The sequence below is a fragment of the Pavona decussata genome, unplaced genomic scaffold, assembly GCF_977016875.1.
Source record: "Pavona decussata unplaced genomic scaffold, jaPavDecu1.1 SCAFFOLD_11, whole genome shotgun sequence".
Lineage (NCBI taxonomy): Eukaryota > Metazoa > Cnidaria > Anthozoa > Scleractinia > Agariciidae > Pavona > Pavona decussata.
Genome location: NW_028145434.1, coordinates 4,418,325 through 4,438,954, shown reverse-complemented (window position 1 = coordinate 4,438,954; position 20,630 = coordinate 4,418,325). Strand labels below are relative to the sequence as shown.

The following is a 20,630-nucleotide window of genomic DNA, read 5'->3' as shown; positions in this document are numbered from 1 at the left end:
TGTTCGAGATATACTGAACCGAGCAAGAAATCTAAACAGGACAAGCTTAAAAAGAAGAACAAAACAATAAATAAATAAAAACAAAAAAAAAAGCAAAAAAACAACATACAAACAAACAAACAACAACAACAACAAACAAAAAGAAAGGAAAAGGACAACACATCAGCAGCAACAGCAGCGACAACAAAGATCAAAATATAAGCAGACAATTATTATTATTATTATTATTATTATTATTTTTAACTATTATTATTATTAGATAGTTACATACTATTATATTTGATCATTAAACAGAACATATATTATTTGATTGACAAGAGATCAGGTGGGCCTTATAAATTTTCTTAAACCTGTTAAAAGTTTTTGTTTTTTTCAATGCCATGGGGACAGTTTCCCATATTACAGAAGCAGAGTACTTAAAAGTAAATTTGCCTATGTTAGTTCTAACTTGTGGTCGGTGGAAATTAAGCTTGGCAGAATTTCTGGTGTTATAGGAGTGGACAGTTGTTGTAGGTAGGAGGAGGCCCTGTTTAGCTGGTTCATATAAAATTATATTATTACAGTGACCTTGAGTTGTGTCCTTTGGCTTGTAAAAGAAACTTGCCGCATTTACACAATCCATTTGGTTTGGAAATTTAAACCATTAACTTATGGAAGAAGGAGAATTTGTGTGACCAAATCAGCTGAAAGACTACAAAGAGAAGAAATAATTTTTACGTATCACTGGTAGACCACAATTTCTGAAACTTTGCAATTGAAAATATGACATGAACCATTTGACTTTCCAATGCGAAATTTAAAACCAAGATGCCAATCAGTAACTCTATTGTGCCTCATCTACAACAACGACCACAAAATTTTTCTGATAAAGCTTCGACAACAAAAACTCTCTGCACTCTCTGTTGCTACCTTTACCTTGGGGTGCACAAAAATTATGTGACATTTCCCTGCCTGTAAATTACAGTATCTTCAATACAGTTACTATCTAAGGCGAAAACTGGTACAGCTTACTCCGGTTGACTTAAGTCTTTTTAATTGATCGTCGATAAGCACGTTGATCTTGAGTGGAGAAAGCACAATTACGATGGATTTGTTCTTGGAACAGTTTTCATTACAAAGATGGTCTAGATGGTCACAAAGGGTAGGAACTAATCTTAGTAAAAACGTGATTTACCGCGCTTGTTGATTGCAATCTCTCCTGTTGCCCTTTTCGTTTTGGTTTAAGTTTCAAGTTTTGTTGTCCTCTCGACCGAAGAACGTTCAAAAGAGCACCCTCGAAAGCGAAAACCTCACCAGGAATGATCACAGTTACGAGCCGGCGGCCATTCAGCACGGTGGACAAAGGATGATGGGCAGGCCCGTATTCCGGGCCTCAAATCGAACTTTACCAGATCTCCCCTCCGCCTGACCGTGGGAGATCTGGGTACGAGATTATGAGGAACACTTTTTATAATAAAGATATACTTTGTTTTCACAGCTGATTTCTCAAAATTCTCCAAAAATATAGATCCAGAGAATGGTCAAGGTGAAGAAATGATACAGTCGCTTCACACATCTGGAATAAAAATCAATTGATATTCATACTTACTTGAGCAAATGGCCGATGCATCTTCACTATGACCACAATTATGTACATTCAATCCACCGTGCGAGCAATCTTCAATAGAACTTTCATACCCTTGGCAGCCGACATCGTCCAACACTATTTGGCCACTCCCTTGACCGAAGTGCGCAGAATGAGGAGCATCAAATGCGTAAGAATATCCTAGCGAGCGACATACCACTTTCGCGTCGCTTAGATCCCAACTATCATCGCAAACTGTTCCCCAAGCACCACTGTGAAATATCTCTACTCTCCCCTCTCCGCTCCAGCCTCCTCCAACCAGTCTCAAACCTGAGAAAACACTTTTACGTTAGAATGCCTGCCGTTGCATCATTAAAAGTCCCATGGCCATGAGAATTTCGAAACAATTAAACTATGGAGTGATTTCTCGGCTTATCTATGAACATGTCACTTAAATATTAATTGAACATTATATTGGAATAGCCCCAAATATGAGTCTGAAACTACGTTTAAGCAGCGTCAACCTCTGTGTTCTTTGTTGGCTGCAAGCGGTACAATATAATAACGTTGTATGAACTAAGCAAGGAGATGCTAGGTTAAATTTCAAATCATCCTAAAAAAAAAAAAAGAGTTGCAGGCATACTACTGACACGACCTACATTCCCTCAGGCAGCAGGTAATTTTTAGTATATCATATGGGGAGCTAAGGATTTTGGCCAGGTAAGGCTTGCTAATTACTTGGGATCTACTTGGTTTTTCCTAACACAATGGAAGGGTAAGTTTTCTTACAGACAACCAAGGAATTGTGTTTTGCTGATGTTACTGCGAAATTATTATTGAAGTGTTTCTGAAAAATATCACGATCAATACTTTTCCTTTGTCCTTAACTTAAACAGGCAAAGCAGGAAACAAATAATGCCGTAGGACTATATGCTGGACTACATGTATACTATACTATATATGTATATAAGGGAACTCCATGCTTTTCTTACTGTAATCTGCTACAGCTTGACACTCTGCTGCAAATCCAGTAGCTGTACCTGAACCGTCTGTATGAAATCGAAAATAGAGATACTGGCTGCTGCTACTAAAAGACCAAGCTGGCTGGTTCCCGCAGGATTTGTATAGTAAGGAACTTGAAGATGAGCTTCCGTCGTATATATCCAAGTAGTCATACGGACAGGAACTGCCGCCTTCGAGATGAAAGTCGGAAATGTACACATATATGATGTGCCCAGTAGGAGCTTCGATCAACCAATCACAATCTTCGTTATTTGAGTAACTGCTTGGGTAGTTAGGGCTATAGAAGTTGGTAATAGAGCTCTGCACATAAATGTTCCCTGGACAGGACCCTATAAAAGACATAATAACATGGGAGAGTAAATTTATGTATTCTTTGGCAAGTTGTGAATTTTTGGTGCATGCGCCGTAGTAACCATGTTATTCATCTATTATGTACTGAAAAAAGACTCATTCTTTCCTTTTTGTCTGTTAAAATACCAGACGCGTGGCGACATTAAGCTGTGCTGCTATAGAGTGTTTTCACATGACGTCACAACGGCCATGTTGGTGTCCTAAAACAAAGAAATGGCGTCCATGCTGGTGTCCCAGACTAAACCTCTGGGAATTGAACTCTATTTTTATACAAAGACTTTCTTTTGTCTCAGTAAACCAATATGACCGGTAGTCACGTGAATGAAAACGCTCTATATATTTTTAGGCAAAGTTGTGAGCGTGTGTGAGTGTGGGTGTATGTGGGGGCGAAGGGGGAAGATTAATAAAAGGTCATTAGGGAGAGTATATTTTGCGGATCACACGACAACCTTGGATACAACAAACACGATTGCCATAAGTTACTTTGATACCATTTCTTCCCTTTTTATTTATTTATCTATTTTTTGTTTTGTTTTTTTAGTTATTGTTTGCCATGAAAGGTTGTAATTTTTCATATTTCGAAGAAAGTTTTTGGTTTTATTTCATCAGAAAGCGTTTTACTCGTACTTAAGCGTATGAACGGTGACAAACCTTTCGCGTTTCAGTGGTCAAAAGAAGATGCATTAGCTCTTGCGGTCAATCTTGATTTCAATAATGAAGATCGAAAATATACAGACAAATTTTGTTATGAATCTCTACAACGACATACAGTTTTAACCAACAGGTATTCTACGCTGTGAACCTTTTTTTTTTTTTTTTGTCGTCTTATTCAGACAATTGTTAAGATTTCTAGTGATATACCACCGTGGTTGTTTGAATATTAAAAGTACTTTAATCAAGTACCGATTGCGAAGTAAAACACTATTGGTAAGATACATACGTTTGTTAAACTATAAAAGACAGCAAAGAAATTAAACTGAGAGTAACATACATTGTAAACATTGTTTCGCTTCACTGTTTCTCTGTAATGGTGACTGTTAAATTAACTGAACTTCACTGTGCTAAGAAAAGAAGTAGCTTAAGAACTAACCAGATGTGCGTTTTGATCTCGAATGATAGCCACACTCGTTCATGTCTGAAAAGAAGGAAGAAAATTAATTTAACTTTCAGTCCGTATACGTAAAGACTATCCACACCAGGCTTTTCGTCTTTTTGGCGGGACTGCCCCCCCACCCCTCGGATATAGGGACGTCATATTGCGTGACATTTTCACACGGTAGTACCTTTTGGGTCCGCCATCTTGGATTGCAGGATTAATCCAAAAACTTCAGAAAACCACCAAAATTGATAAAAAGTGATCAAAATCAAACAGAATAACAATAAAACGAACGAAAAACACGAAAACTACAGTTAGAAAGTAAAAGTTTGTTTATTCTAAATAGGGATATTCCTATACCTGAAAAAAAAAAAAAGGAAAAATTACCCAATATTTAGTATCAATGGTAACATAGAAGTGGAAACTAATCTACCTCCCAGAATTGCTCAAAGATAAATATTTTGAAAAGTCACGTCCTTTGGTAGCATTTGCTCAAATATTAAAAAAAAAAAAAAGATTGAAGACACCCCTCCCCCCCCCCCCTCCTTACAGGTTCCTGGCTGTTTCACTCTTGTTCATTTGTTTATTGCCTTAGTTAAAGCATAGCTAGTCTAAGTTTTTTGATTGAGAGCTGTTGTTTGCGTGTTCTGTGTGCTCTTATTTCACCTTTCAAATATCGTTTCTCTATACGTTAAGCCAACTTTTTTTTTTCTCCTAGATGACCTCCCTTGGAAGACGTACACAATTTATTGGATAGCCCTCTCCCTTAAAATCCAATACAGAGGGCCATCACCTTAAATGTTAATTTTCCTTGCCGAGAGCAGTTCACTTTAATTAGCGGTATCCTACATGTCCTGTGGAAGGGAGGGTGGGGGAGGGGGGGGGGGGGTTGGAGTAAAAAAAAAACATTTTACATACCAACACAGTTAATAAATCCTGGAGGGGAAAGATAATAGCCCTCGGAGCAAACGCCGTTCACAATAAAATTCCAGTCGCTTGTGGATGCTATGCCTGGTGTTGGTGGTCCGTCGTAAGAGCACCCTTGTCCAACCACTGCACCGTGATCTATCAAGATGGCATATGAGCCGTTCATGCTCAGTGCTGCATTAGGCATTGCAAACTGTAGAGTAGTATGATCACTGACTCTGGCATACATAGAAAGGGTGTCCAGTTTGTGAACTGTGTGACCATTAGGTAGTAACACAAGTCGAATGTACGAAGAAACGCGTGGCTTCTTTATCTGTAAAAAACAAAGACATTCGTATCACGAAACCTTACTACAATTGTGACGATCGGTCATATGGAGGTGAAAAATGAGAAGATGAAAGAAAAGTTGGATGATGATGATGATGATGTGAAGAGAAGGACTAGAGCAGCGCTGAAGAGAAGGAGATGAGGATACGTACGGAGGGGGAGGAGAGGTTTAGGTATTCAAAAAGAAACGAGGGAAGGATGTTAACGTCTATGGTTGATTTGAGGGTATGAAGATAGTGAGGGGTTGAACATGATAATCATTAGTAGAATTTAGAACGTTACCATGACGTTAAGTGTTTTTAAAAAAAATAAGAGGGTAAACTGGCAAACTTGGAATAAAAAGAAAAGGTTTCAGGTTAAGAATATTGTGTAGATATGGTTGAAGAACATTAAGTATTTAGAATAAGATGTGAGTGTCAAGAAAAGAGAGGAAGAAGATGAAGCTAATATATAAGAGAAGGGGGGATATATTAAAGAGAGTTGTGAATTTAACCGACAGGACGCAAAGAAGTGAGGGCTGCAGATTATTTTTCTGTGACTTAATCGCTTAAGACGTCTTTGGTGCGAACACGCGAGGGGAGGCAATTAAAAACCAAACAGTCGGCTTTAAAATAAATTATGATTAAGCTATCACGCTGGTCTCTGCCTTCCTGTATTGTAAAAGCACTAAAGGAAGCAGCTCGAGGGGAAAGCAGAAGGAGATAAAGAGGAGATCGAGCCGGGCGTGGTTTGTTCCACATGTCATTGCAATATTGCTCTTACCGCTCTGTCAAACTGGATACTCAGCCATATGAAGCCTGGTCCGCGCCTACTGATGGGATTTCTTGGAGTTTGACTTCCAATAATGACCCGGGGTGTACTTCCTAACAATTAATATTTCTTATTTAGAAGTTTTATTGCAATTGTAAAAAAAATGGGAAAAAATATTAGTTTTCGCTCTTATAAAGAAACTTCTAAACCAAGCGGTACTTTTTCAGCACTTAGGCGACACTCCGCGCTTAAATCAACCACTCGATTTTCTATATAAAATATATATAAGTAGAGCATTGTAAGGTAACTACAAAATCGGATTTGTTTGATATTTTCAAGGTCGGAGGCGAACTGAGACCTCGTTTTTTTTTTGTTTTTTTGTTTTTTTGTTTTTTTGTTTTTGTTTTTTTTTTTTCAGCGCAGGTTGGGCAAGGGATTGGGTTATTGGGTTGAGTTGAGAACATTACATAAACGACCACGTTGGAACTCCTCTAGAGTTTGTAGACGCGCTATGCACCAAAAATTGGCACGATGAAACTTTTTGATTGGTTAATTTACAACTTGGTGTCAGTCAATATTGATGAGCGGGATGGTTGGCGGAATAGATCGAATAATTGGCTGGCGACAGGCTTTTTTTTTTTTGCCTCACTCTCCCTGTTTTCTCGCGCTCGAGTCTCCTGTTTGGCAGGCAAGTGCTAACGCAACCTAACTAACGTTGAGAAGCAATACTTCGAGAACACTCGAAATCAAATGGAATCATCTTCGAAGCAAAACTAAATAGCAAGCAGAAGCTCAGATGTATTTTTTGTAGCAGTTTAGATTTTCAGTGATTTAAACGTCTGTGGTGTCTCTGCATTGCATGGCCGCAAATTCGTCAGTTCGAAGTTGGACTTAGCCTGCACGAGAACGGACGTTTCAATTATTTCAAGTATAAATTAACCCGAAACTGTTGTGTGTTAGTCGTGTTGAGTAAAGGCCATGAATTAAGAGAAATTAAGTTAATAATAGGAAAATAGAACGCTCCTCATTATTAGAGTGAAACTGGTTGAGTTTAATGTGAGTTAGATAATATGTATATATAAATCTCCATTTTGGTGAATTTCACACAGATTATCTCGTCACCAAATGACGGATGCTGACAAATGCTATTCCATTTATTTGCAAACAAGTGCTCAGGAACTTAGAAGAAGTTCTTTAATAAGAGCCATTTGTTTCTTAAATATAAGCTTCTTTCGTTAAAATTTATTTGTTATATGATCATCGAATTCAGTGCTAAAATCATTATTGCGAACGAAGGATTCCATTGGCCACACGTAGTCTCCGACCCTTGGCCTTTTAACAATCGTCAAACCAAGGACAGCCGAAGTCTCGCGTGCCGAGTACAAACGGAATAGAACCCAAATTTCTCCTCATTTCTTTTAGCAAACAAAGTTAGTATCGAACTAAGAAAAATGAAGGCCAGCGACTTTTATTGGCTTTTGATAACAAGAACGGATACCAAGAATCAAACTGGTAAGAAAAGATGGGATAAAACTGTTCAGACTAATGAGAGTAGCTGGACATCGATCTTCAGGTCGGTCACAAACAAACTGTAAAGAAATGAAATTGAGAGAGTTTCAATTTAAATTTTTCACAGGACGGTGGCGACTAGGAAAGAACTTTTAAGATTTGGAATCAAAGCAGATGGCGAGTGTTTATACTGTGGAGATCTCGACTCCATTGATCACACAATCATTCATTGCCATTTCACCAAACTTTTCTCTGAGAAGGTTGCCCAGTGGTTTAATGACACAAACGGCTTCAGGTTTGCTCCAAGCACGAAAGCGATACTCTTTGGAAATCCCAATAGCCCTTCATCATTGAATAAAAAAATCAACAACACACTTTTATTTATGCGGTATTACATTGATAAGAAAAAAGTTGAACGAAGAAGCTCTCCCTCTTCAATATTTTATTAATATAGTGAATCATAAATATGTTTTGGAGAAATTGGCTGCATAGAGAAGACGCCTCGTCCTTTCAAAGCAATTGTTTTGTTTTTTGATATTAATTTATTGGCGCGAAATGTATTCTCCTGTCACTGTGGTATTTAAATTATTATTTTGTTACTCAATAAATGCGATGTTAAATGTTAAAGATCTGTGATTCCTTTACCCTTCGTAACTGCTAACGAAATGTTACTGTTGTGTAAATTTAACTCTTTCATCACACTGTTCGGTTATTGTAACTTTCCAAAATTGCTTATTGTTGTAAAGTAAGTACTGTGGAATAAATAAATAAAAAATAAATAAATGAATAAATAAATGAAAAAGTCGTCAAACCAAATGAAGCCAAAAAAATGTGATTTATAGGCTTATATAGCTTGCAATGTTTCATTTTTACACAGAAAATCTATTTCAGTCGATTGGTCTCAACACGGAATGCCTACTAAGAAGTGCTTAAAAATTAAATGCTTTGCATGTTGGAAATGAAGTATTTGAATTCAAAAAATTTATATGAAAGAACTGAAGAATGAGACACCATTGCCGTATTATGCACGACTTAAGCATGTAGTTTCAAGAGTAACATAACTAAATCTTCATTAATGTAATTTAATGAATAAATAACCAAGTAAAAAAATAAAGTAATAAATTAATAAATATAATTAATTCATGTAGTTCGACTCCATCTTGTCACTTCTGCTGGTACATTACGAGCTCACAAAATGACCAGCTGCCATTTGTCTTGATACCTCATCAAACAGTTGATGAAGTGCTGCGCTGTTTAAACAGGGATCATGGATTTGAATCCCGTTCAACCTTTGTTTTGTAGACTTTCCTTTTGTATTTGCTTAAGTTAGGTATGCACATAACTGCGACGGCCTCTTGTTTATATATTAATGCTTTCAATTTCTTTAGAACAGTACTTACTCAGGCCAACGAGAATTGTTACACATCGCCATTCACTTTCCATCCTGCAAAATACAAAAGAAATAGCTTAGATGGCCTGAAATAATGTTTCAAATATATTTGACCAGTTAGCCCTAGCTGAAGGTGATTCCCACGAGATAAAAGTTGTCGTGAAAATTTCCTCAAACTTGCTGTAATTGTTCACGACTATGTAATATTTCGAGAAATGAGATAAAAATGATAGGTCACCATGTCCGCGAAGGAGCTGCGATTTACTCAATTTACCCTATAATCGCTTGCGAAATTCGCTTCCAAAAATGAGTTTATTTGATCAGTAATTGCCATGTCGGGTCATACCAGAAGTTACATAGATTAAGCAAAACTTGGAAAAATGTTATGCATAGAATGTATGAAGCATTATTGGGAACTAAAGTTGAATTTATTGGCAGGGAATCAAAATATGAAGGAGTATCCAGTATCGATCCTCTTCCATACCTTCGAGAATAGAAAGAAAAAACTATGATGATCAAATTTAAAGGATAGATAGCACATTCAACGATGTTTCCTTTAAGGTCTGCAACAAGGCGTGACGATGCGAAATGACGTAAGGTATTTACTCAAAGTAGTCGTCACTTCAGATTGGTTGCCACGGTAACATCACTTCATGTTCAGAGAACCTTAGCTCAACATTCCTCATCGTTCCTAGATAAATTTCCGCAAAAGTCACGTGTCGTTTGTGGGAATACTTGAATAAAAGTTACAAACATTCAAACGTGTAGATAGATTTAAGTTAACGATGAAAAATTAACTATAGAAATTTCCACTAATAGGACCAATTTACCTTCTTGAGTCTACTGCCTTGAAGCAGAACAGCTGCTGTCCAACTTGATACTGGTTCGGATACCACGTGACATTTCTGTAGTAGACTCCTCTATTGTATCGTAAAGAGGTAAGTTGCATTCCAGGTGGGGACGAAGTGACTATCTCGACAATACTGACAAAAAAATATTAAGTAACATTTAACGACTTTTGAACGGGGACGCATTGTATACAGCTGTTTCGACAAAGGTTGTCCAAAGAAAGCGTGGAAGTGTATGCGGCAATTATGAAAGGTAGTCTGGGAAATACACAATAAATTTCAATAAAAGCTCAGAATCCATAATGCCTCGACCGTACAAGGCGGGAAATATGGTTTCTGAGCTGTATTGAGATTGATTGGGTATTTCCCAGATTACCTTTCGGCATTGTCGCGTACGTTTCTACGCTATTTTGGGACAAACTTTGTCGAAACAGCTGTATTAAATTATATACAACCAAGAAGGTGCATAGTGTAGATTTGGCTACAATCATTTGACAAAACGTTAACAGCAAGGCCTAGTAGGATAATTGCTTTATTGAAAACCCAAATACGAATTTATATTATTACAGAGAGAGGAATCAAATGATGCAAACAGGATCCAGTCACAAGTAACGAAAAATGTCCTCAAATCTAGATTGACCTTTATGTATTTTATATGAACAGTGTTTTATTGCAAAAAAAAAAAAAATAAATAAATAAAATAAATCTTTTTAAGCTACATGGAAGTTCACCAGTCTTCTCGCAATAGACGTTGACATACCGCCAAAATTTTCAGTAATCTACTTACACTGGTTTTCATTTATTTTCCTCAGCTTTTTTTAAGAGAATTATTGAGTTTATTATTTTATCACTTGTTACAGTTATTATCTTACACTTTTATAGATTTTTTTGCTTTCATTTTTTATATATAAAACTATCGGTCGTAAAGTTTAAAGAGTTGAGCTAAATATCAAACACAACGCCAGCACGTGTCCTTGTCCTCTACAGAAATTCAACAAATCAGTCATTTAATTTCAAAGATTCTTTTTTTTAGGAGTATATAAATTTCAGTCGAGGTAAAACCATTTTCAAGCAAAGGCGTTTATGTTCGAGAAAAAAATTCCACATTGGTACCGCAATGAACATGAGAGATTATATCTAATTATGCTCAGAAAAGAACACCTTGCGTTTCAAATAAAAACAGTATAACAAAAATGTTAGTCTTTGTTTTGGCGTGCAGCTGGACATGACTGATCTCAGTTTCAATCATATCTTTCTTTTTTTACTATTTTAATTTTCCTTCTAATTAATTGTTGTGCATCACAACCAAAGGGACAACTGAAGCACTTCTGAGTCGTCTTTTATTTATTTATTTATTTATTTATTTTTGTTTTATTTATTTATTTTTTTTTTTCCAAGCTTGCTATGTTCTCTTTTTTTAAACTGGTGATTTCTTAGAATTTTCTGCTCATTCCCCAGCAAGCAAGCAGGACTAACAGGACCATATTTAGTTCCTTACCTTTTTGAGAAGTCTGCAAGGGTAACCTCAATGACTGCTGTGTATGCTGATCCAAATTGCACCTCGAAGCAGTCACCAGCGTTTGGAGTAGAGTCAGTAAACACGGGTACATTGTCACAGGAACCATACTGACCACTGATTATGACAATAAACTGTAGCCCCACAGCGCTGAAAGGACTGACGACGCCGAAATTGGTAGTTCCTGCCGGGAAATCCTCTAGCGTAAGCGTCACGGCATATGTTCCTGCCGCTCCTCCGCTCCCGTTATACGTTAGTAGACAGGATCTCTGAAATATTACAACCAAAGGGTTACGTTTGAACTACAGGGGTGTTATCTCGAGTTATCGATCTTGTCTTTCACCGGAAAAATAACGTTTCCAGTTTACATTCCTTGGTTTTGTTCAAGCGCTGTCGATGCAAAGGCATCTTCCGACCAAATCGTAAGCAATGTGCTGTCTTCAAGAAAACGAAATAAATACATTTCAGAAAAAAAAAATGCTGTTGTAAGAAATTCTTCACACTCCAACATTCCTTTACATATTGTCAATGGCGACTCCGTTCTCGATGCTTTGCATTTACAAAATCTTATTCCTCCTAATGCCTTATACCTCCCAATGAATGCAAAGCAAACGTGTGAACTGATCAGTGATTAGATGCTGCCTTTATCTGTTGAGCGATCCTTGCACAAGGAGTTCTATACACAAAAAGGGATATCGACAACGAAGCAATTACCTCATCTAGTCTACCAAAAGGAAAACTATCAGAGTTAATGGCCGACTCTGAGATAGCTGCCCAGCGGCACTTCACAATATCTCCATCGGGGTCCTCAACTGGGATTCTAAGAGACTGGCTACATCCCTCTTGCCAACGGATGATAGCAGGGCTTCTTGATACCGGAGATGAGTTAATTCTTCCGCTGTCTGATCTTCTTGTGAGGTTGACGGTCGTTGACACGAGCCAAGCTCCATTCCCATACCGAGACAAAGAAATCCAACAGCAACTAGTGTAACTGGAAAATTCAAGGATACAACAAAACTAAAAAGACCAAAAGATTAGTTTCTAATATATTTTTATATATACAGAAAAGAGGGGCCTTTTTTTTTTGGAATTAGACGTGACATTGACACCTGAGTGAAATGAGACATGACCTGTGATCCGACTAAACGAGTGTGACATTTGGCAATTATTAACGGCGCCAACGCATCTTAAATCTCAACCAAAACCCGGTCTTTAAGCGCTCAAGGCTAGCCTTCCACAAAAGAATCGGCCTAATCAGGGCAAGACAGCGTTTTAAATAGATTTTCCGTCTTAATTCTAAATTCAAGAAGTAATGAGAATTACGCCGAACGAACATCTGGAAATTATTTATGACACTGAGTCCGGAAATCCGACCAAAATCGCACTTCTGGACTGATCGATGACTAGGCTAACAACGCTACAGTTATAACGACAAAAAATAATAGAATAGCTTTTCAAACTCACGCTTCTTGAAGAGAAAATCCTTGCCCATTCTTGCTAGTGTTTTCCATATCAGCTAAAGTCCCGAATGTTGAAATCAACATTTGAAAAGGGAAGGGCTAGCGCCCCTTTCTACCAAAAAAATATACTAAGTCTTTGGCTGGGTCAACAATTCGCGGAAATTTCACGTTGCCCGAATAGACATCATCCCTAAGACCTACTTTTTAAAGCCAAAGACTGTCACCTCCTCAAGCAAAGCACAAAACATGCTATCCTTTATAGTTTCGGTAACCTTAAAGTAAAATCAAAAAAGGAAAAATAATAGCAATTGTTCTATAGTTCACTTAATTAAGTTGTACCAAAAAAGACTATGTACCTCACAACCCATTCCGAGTAGTTGGAAGGAAACGTGTAAGTGAAGTTGTTTTCACCCATAGACCAGTCTTCAAGACTACTATAGTCAGTGCAGTGGAAGCCGGTATCTCCAATAGTTCTTGAGCTACTGCACAGTGGGTTGACACACTGTGCTCTCCATGGATCTCCGGATCCCACAAGCCCGCCGCCACTGATGGTGCTCTGATCACAATAGTACGAGGACGAGAATGATCTCCGAAAAGCCAGACGAAAGGTAAAATGTATCTAATAAAACAAGAACAAAATTATTTAAAATACATCTTTATAATAATAGTCCATTAGTAGAAGGTGGATTTAGAATAAGACGAGGAATATCATTCGCTGTTTGGTGTTTATTTAAGAATTAATAGGTTCCTAGAGCTGATTCCATCAACACACCAAGCAAAACGTGAACCTGTAGAATCTAAGATAATTTTCCGAGATAGTTGAAATGTGACTGAAAAAACACAATTCCGCAATAAAAACTTAAGGTAAAACAATGTCTACAAACAAGGCCGCTAAAACCTTGTTGTCACGAAGACATCAGACCAGGACAGTTGCAGCCAGCAATATTCTAGGAAAAGTCACAAAGTTAAAGCTATTAAGCTATTAAGTATGCGAACATGAAAATGTTTGAAAGCATACGATGAGGACAGCGAAGACGACCATTCATGACTAAGCCAATGTATAAATGCTTCAAAAAACAAATGGGGCGTTCCGTTCATGACTGAGATCATTCTATGGTATTTCCAGTGTTCAACTGAACGATCAGAGCTGAATGTTTAGATGGTTTGAAGTACGCAAATCGTGACCATGAAAATTGATTGTGTAGGGTTGTAAGAGGTACATCCAAAGGATTAACATCAGAACAACCCCCCCCCCCCCCCCCCAACAGATGGCGGCAGTAAACTGAAGCGGGATAGTATGAAACTATGAGCTTTCTATAACTTACCAACGTGTAAACAATAATTAATCTCTAATCAGAAAAAGAAATCGTTTGAGGAATGCGTGGTTAATAGATATAGCTTATTGCCAAATTCACAGTCGGGACTTCGAAGGTCGAGCAGCGAATGAAATCGATGATAGTAATCATTCTAAGCTGCGTATACAATTGATAATTGTGCATGAACATTGAAATATTTTCATTTCAAATTGATCAATAAGGAACTTGCAACTTCTTTGACCTGAATCTTACCACTCGTTACGCAGACTCAATCACCACTTTAAAGGACAAAAAAATGTATCAGAACTGATCCAATTAAATTCACATCATATATACGCTCACTCTACTCTGCTATTATCGGTGATACTTAGAGAGCAATTAAGTAAGATGTAAAACAATGTTATTGCAAACTAAACTCCACTTTTCTCCGGGAACCATCTTATGCTGCGCTTTAGACGGGAAACTCCAGTTGAAGGGTTACCTTTTACATCCCCAAATTTGAAATAACAATTTGTCTTTGGTATGTCTTTCAGGTATGAGAAAGGGTTGAGTCCTTTTTGTTTGAGAGAGGGTTGGCTCAATCTTCTTTTCAAACGCAGCTGCTTGAGGCGAAATTTGTCCATTAATTCAAGCTTCCGAGTCAGTTATTGCGCCATTCCACAAGTTAACATTCCGCCAGAATTTTCAAACCATTAATTAATGTAATCAGTGACATATTTTGTGGTCAATTCATCCATTATTTGTGCTTATGTTCGACAGTTTGATTCGACAGTAACAAAAAAACATTGTTAAGACTAGCAAAAAGAAATGTATTCTGGTCACTAATAGCTGCTTTCGTTAATGACCTAGAAAACTTGGACAGAAAGAGCATTGGCTTCAAACTTTTTGTTACTAAAATTAATAAAAAAATTATTAATTCTTGTTAATAAAATAGTTTTTCTAATTAGTATTCTTATCAGCTTAAGCTAAGATCAGTTAAACTTGTTTAAAGATCAAACCAACTACGTTCCTTTTTGATCATCAGTAATTTCAGCTATAAATAAAAAAAATAATAATAATTTACAACACTTTTCAAATATTTGCCTGCGTGCTTTCTCTGCCCAGTTAGCCTTTCGCTTATTCTTGCAGCTGTACTTGCGTAGTTCAATACTAAAAACTAGGACTTAAGGTAGGAAAGAGAGTATTTAAAATAAACGTTTTTGTTTTGATTTATATTTTGTTTTTAATAATTACTAAATAATTTACTCTTAATAATCCTCTCACCTCCACCCTTTCCTCTAAAAAGGAGCCGACAAAAGAGAAATATGAATGACCTGGGGGTTTAGATCAAATTTGTTTTGAGCAACCTTCATCCAACAACTTTGCCTGTCGTATTTTCAAAATCCCACCAGATAAGTTAAAACCTGATTTTAAAACAGAGAAAAAAATGTCACTTTTTGTTTTTGCTTATACTGATGCATGTGCTTGTTTTTTCTAGGCACAAAATACTGGTCCTTGTGCCTTTGAGCTCGCGCGGACCGTGATCTATACACAAGTGACTTTGATGGAACAAGACAATATATAAAGCTAACACACTATTTTTTTTTTTTTTTTTTTAATTCAAATCTTTTTCGTTTAATCTTGAAGAACGAAAACGTATGCCAACATGTCGCCAATCATGATACAAGGACAGCAAAGATAAGCATTCATTATCTATCATCTGAAGCGTTCCGGTCAATACTGAGATCATTCTATTAAATTTGGAAATTTTAATTAAATGATAAAGGCCGAATGGGTTCATATTTTGATTGAACGATTGAATCGTTCAGCCGTGATCAGGAGTGGTCATCAATCTTAAGATGGTTTAAAGTATGCAATTAATTAGTGACCATGACAAAACGCAGTTGTCGTCGAGGTGTATTAAATTTTTGACGTTTTTTTGGGTTAAACATGACGCCAACAGATTCACCTCAAAAATAATTCCTTCCAGCAAAGATGGCGATGGGAAACTGAAGTGAGAGAGTATTAGCTTATCAACTTTCCCAGTATATCTTGTAATTGTGCGAGCAAGATATTTTGGCACACTACGGGAAGAAAAAAAAAGAAAATTTGAGAACTGCATGGTTGATTAAAGACTATTTCCAACTTTACACTGGGCGGTGATTTTACTTTGAAGGTTGCATAGATGATGTGTACAATTGAAAAGTGCGCATAAAAAAATAACTTTTTCGTTTCAAAGTTTTAACAATCTAACATAACTTTTTTGACCTGGTTACTGTCTCATATGAAACAATGTCAACCTCAACTTCTATTGGTCACAAAATGTGAAAAAAAAAAAAATTCGATTAAACTGGCGTTATACCGCTTAACTTTTCATCAAACACAATACTGCTTAAGGCACATCCTGTCAATTAATCAAAGTTCCGATCCAGTCATTCTGTCATTGCACAAGTAGATACCGCCAGCATCTTCAAACAATTAATGCACAGAAATTAAGTGCTTCTAATCAGTGATATATTTACTTGTGGATCTACGCACTTTGGGCTTTTGCATGGGGTTACCCTCGCTTTTAGTTGAAACAAAACTCTTATTCTCGCGCTTATTCCTGAGTCGACTGTTAAAAACAGAATTTAAAGGAAAACATAAAAAAAATACATTCTGGTCATATATGGCTGCTTTAGTTAATAACTAGGAGACGGTATCTTCCGAACTGTCTTGAACTGACTGTGGTCAAATTAAAAAAAAAAAAATCCTCAACAAACTGGTAAGATCACACACATCATGAATACATGCAACTCAAAATTGGGCATCGTAAAGAAATATTGCAGGGGTTTTGTGGTTAAGAACGTCATAGCTGAAATAAATTGGTCATTTTTGTAAAAGCCAAAATCTTTAAAGGGCAAAACAACTACGTTGATTTTGATCATCAGCAACTTTCAACTATAAATGGCCAGAAAAGCGATTTTTAACATTGACCAAATTTATCTGCTGCGTGCTTTTTCTGCGCAGTTACACCCCGAGTTACACTTCGCGCTTATTCTTGACCTTGTACTTTCCTATCTACTTAAAACAAGGCTTTAAAGTAAGAAGAGTGCATTTAAAAGAAAAAACTTCTTATCCTTATTTCCTTATCTTTATTATCTTTTTAAAATCGTGTAAACTAATTCCTGTCACCTTAAACCCTTCCTCTAACAAAACTTAAGAGAACTATGAAGAAACTGGGGGTTCATTTGAAATCTGTTTTAAACAACCGTAATCCACAAGTAATCTGGAAGCCTGGCTTCTCTGACTTTGAAAATCCCGCCAGCTAAGTTAAAGCCTGATTTTAACGACCGATTATATATAATTACTAATCGGTATTATCACTTTGTTTTTTCTGCTTATACGGAAGCTTGTGTTTGTCTGCTCTGAACAAAAAACATAGGTTCTTGTGATGGAACTTAAGTTTGTACTCTCGTAGACAAGGCATAATCTCCAGGCATTTATGGAAGTAAACAATCAGTTCAAACCTAAAACCTCTATTCGCAATTTGCAATTTTCTTATTTCGTTTTACCTCAGAGAACTTAAACATATGTCAATTTGTCCCTTTACACGAAGACAGCAAAGATAAGCATTCAATTCGTGTCTAAGCCAATCTATTTGAAGCATTCCAGTCAACACTGAGATCATTCTATTAAATTCTGAAAGTGTAATTCAGTAAATTAGTTCACCATTAATTGAACAATTGAATCATCCAGTCATGATCAAGACTGTTCAACAATTTTAAGGTGGTTTGGATTGTGTAAATCGTGTCCATGAAAGGCAATTGTCGCCGGTGCTATTTTGGACCTTTCTCGGATTATACATGACCCCTTAGACTCGCTTCAAAACAATTCCTGCCGCCACAAATATGGCGGCATGAAACTGAATCGGGGGAATATAAGCCTTCGTGCTGTCTGTACCTTTCAATTGTGCGCACAAGATTTTGTGGTAAACCAGGAAAAAAAAAGACAAAAAAAAAAACATTTGAGAGATGTATGATTGGTCCAAGCTTATTGTGAACAGCACAGCTGGGATTTGGCTTCGAATGTCGTATAGAAAATTCAATCATTGATGTATACAATAGAGAAGTGCGCATGAACATTTTTAACTTTTTCGTTTTACAACAGAACGTATGACTTCTTTAACATGTATGCTGTCTCATCCGACGCCAACTTAACCTCTATAAGACACAAGTGACGAAAAAAATCTGTTGAAACTCACATCCCAAAGAAAAGTTTGCACTGTTATCGCTGTTAGATAAATACAATGTTATTGCAAAGTAATGCAATTACCATCGTACCAACCAAGTGTTTTTTCCTCCGCGAAGTAGACAGCTAGGTAAAACTAGGCATTTGAGAAGTTATTTTTTTTTTTTTTAGTCAACACTCTTTTCAGACACAACTACTTGAGGCGAAACTTGTCAATTAATTTAAGCTTTCTATCCAGTCATTGAGCCATTACACAAGCAGATGCCGCTGGCATATTCAAACTATTAATAAACAGAAACTAAGTACTTTTACGCGAGATATATTTCCTCGTGAATCAATGTACTTTGCATTTTTGTTTGCGCTTTCCATCCCTTTTACCTGACGCGAAACTCTTACTTTTAAGCTTATTCCTGAGTCGACAGTAAAAAACAGAAGTTAGACGAGCACATATAAATGCATTATGGTCACAAATGGCTGCTTTCGTTAATGATTAAAAGGCTCCATCTTCTTGACAGAAATAGCAGAGGCTTGAACCCTTTTGTTATTAACTGCATGAGGCGCGATGAATTATTCCAAGCTCGAGAAACGCAACTTAGAACGAGCACAAATTCAAGCAACAAAATTCTTTCTTTCCTAAGAATTATTCCGATGCTTGCCTCAAATATGAAAATAAGCAGCCGAATTCCCTAAAAATATGCTTATGAACGAATTGTTTGTCAATAATAATAATAATCACTCTCCGTGTCTTGTACTCAATCTCTTAACGTCGTCGGCTCGATCAAAAAGAAAGCAAACTGGTAATCACGCACGCCATTTTACAATACCACTCAAACTTGGTCATCGTAAAGAAATATTACAGGGGTTTTGTGGTTTAGCCGCAATAATTGATCTTTGTGTATTTCGTTAACTGAGACAAAATCCTTTTACCTTTTTTCAAGAGCAAAATAAATAGATGATAGCTAGAAAGCTAAATCAAAAATAATATAACTTCTTGCTCGCGTCCTAGAGTTTGTGCTCGCGAGGACAGTAAACAGCAGGCTTTGATGGAAGAAGACAATATTTAAAGCCAAAAAAATGTGTTTAAAATTTGCATTCTTGTGGGCAACTGGTCTCTTTTAACCCCGGAGAAGAAACAATTATGCCAACATGTGGGCGAGCATCACGCGAGAACAGCGAAGATGAGCATTTTTGACTAAGCCATTGTAGGGATACTAAATCATCAATCATTCTATGAAATTCGGAATTTTTAATAAAATGATGATGGCTGAATGAGTTAATTATTTAATTGAACGATTGCATAATTCAGGCATGGTCCAGAATGATTAGCAATTTTAAGACGGTTCGAAGTGTGAAAAAGTAATATAGCTGGTGCTAGTTTGAACGTTTCAGTTCTCGGGTTGAAGACGTCGGTAGACTCACTTCAGAACAAATCTTTCCCCCACACATGGGAAAACTAAAGTAGGAAGTTATAAGACTGTCTGCTCTTGAGAAAAAAACATTGGTTCTTATGTTTGAACAGTTAAAGCGCCTTCACACGGCAAACTAAAGTTGGTAAAACTCGTGTTGGCAAACTTAAGTTGGTGTGTGTAAAGGGCACAAAAACAGGCAAACAAGTTGGTAAACTGTTGGCGACAAAAAGAACTTGCCTCTATTCTCGCCAACTTTTTCACCAACTTTTTCGTTTGGTAAACTCGTATTTGACGTGTGAACGGTTGGCAAACGTGTGTTGGTGACTGTCAACCAATCAAAACACGCGCTCTATTCACGTGATTTGCGTGACACTTTACAAAATGGCGGACAAATGTGAAGACGAACGTGCAACTTTTCAATGCATCGAGGAAGTTCAAAACTGTCCAGATCTGTGGGACGAAAATGGAAGAACAAGCGGAGAAACTGGGGTTAAAAGGCGCGAAGCTCTTGAAAGAGCGTGTTGTACGCTCCAAGGGTGGGGTTTCTACTGATATAAGGTTTCGTCCACACCTTCTATTTTGCCAGCGCTTTCTGTTTCTACTTTGGCGATTAACACACAATAGGACCAAGACACAAGCGGCAACTCTTCGTGAGTGCCACTGCACTACGTCGGCCATGTTGCAAATTTAGCGTGTTGTGATTTGACGCAACTTTGACGTGTGAAGGCACGAGTTTGCCAACTTTTTGAAGTTCGCCAACACGAGTTTGCCAACTTTAGTTTGCCGTGTGAAGGCCGCTTAAGTTTGTACTTCCATAGACAAGACATAAACTCCAGGCATTTATGGAAGTAAACAATCAGTTCAAACCTAAAACCTCTTTTCGCAATTTGCACTTTTGTTATTTCGTTTAACCTCGGAGAACTTAAACATATGGC

The 20,630-nt window shown here is 37.1% G+C and overlaps 1 protein-coding gene across 2 annotated transcripts in view; it reads right to left on the bottom strand.

Moving 5' to 3' along the window:
- LOC146488324 (scavenger receptor cysteine-rich domain-containing protein DMBT1-like) overlaps positions 1-20,630 on the bottom strand; it is a 63,216-nt gene that overhangs the window by 38,817 nt on the left and 3,769 nt on the right. The window contains exons 2-11 of one of the 2 annotated variants that reach the window (XM_085123474.1): positions 13,118-13,380; positions 12,016-12,292; positions 11,284-11,570; positions 9,768-9,920; positions 8,948-8,991; positions 6,051-6,151; positions 4,953-5,274; positions 4,029-4,073; positions 2,557-2,916; positions 1,589-1,894 (exon numbers count right to left, since the gene is read on the bottom strand). In XM_085123474.1, the coding sequence (XP_084979600.1) occupies positions 1,589-1,894; positions 2,557-2,916; positions 4,029-4,073; positions 4,953-5,274; positions 6,051-6,151; positions 8,948-8,991; positions 9,768-9,920; positions 11,284-11,570; positions 12,016-12,292; positions 13,118-13,380 (2,158 nt within the window). The remainder of the gene's footprint in view (positions 1-1,588; positions 1,895-2,556; positions 2,917-4,028; positions 4,074-4,952; positions 5,275-6,050; positions 6,152-8,947; positions 8,992-9,767; positions 9,921-11,283; positions 11,571-12,015; positions 12,293-13,117; positions 13,381-20,630) is intronic. The other variant, XM_085123481.1, reaches the window with a different exon arrangement.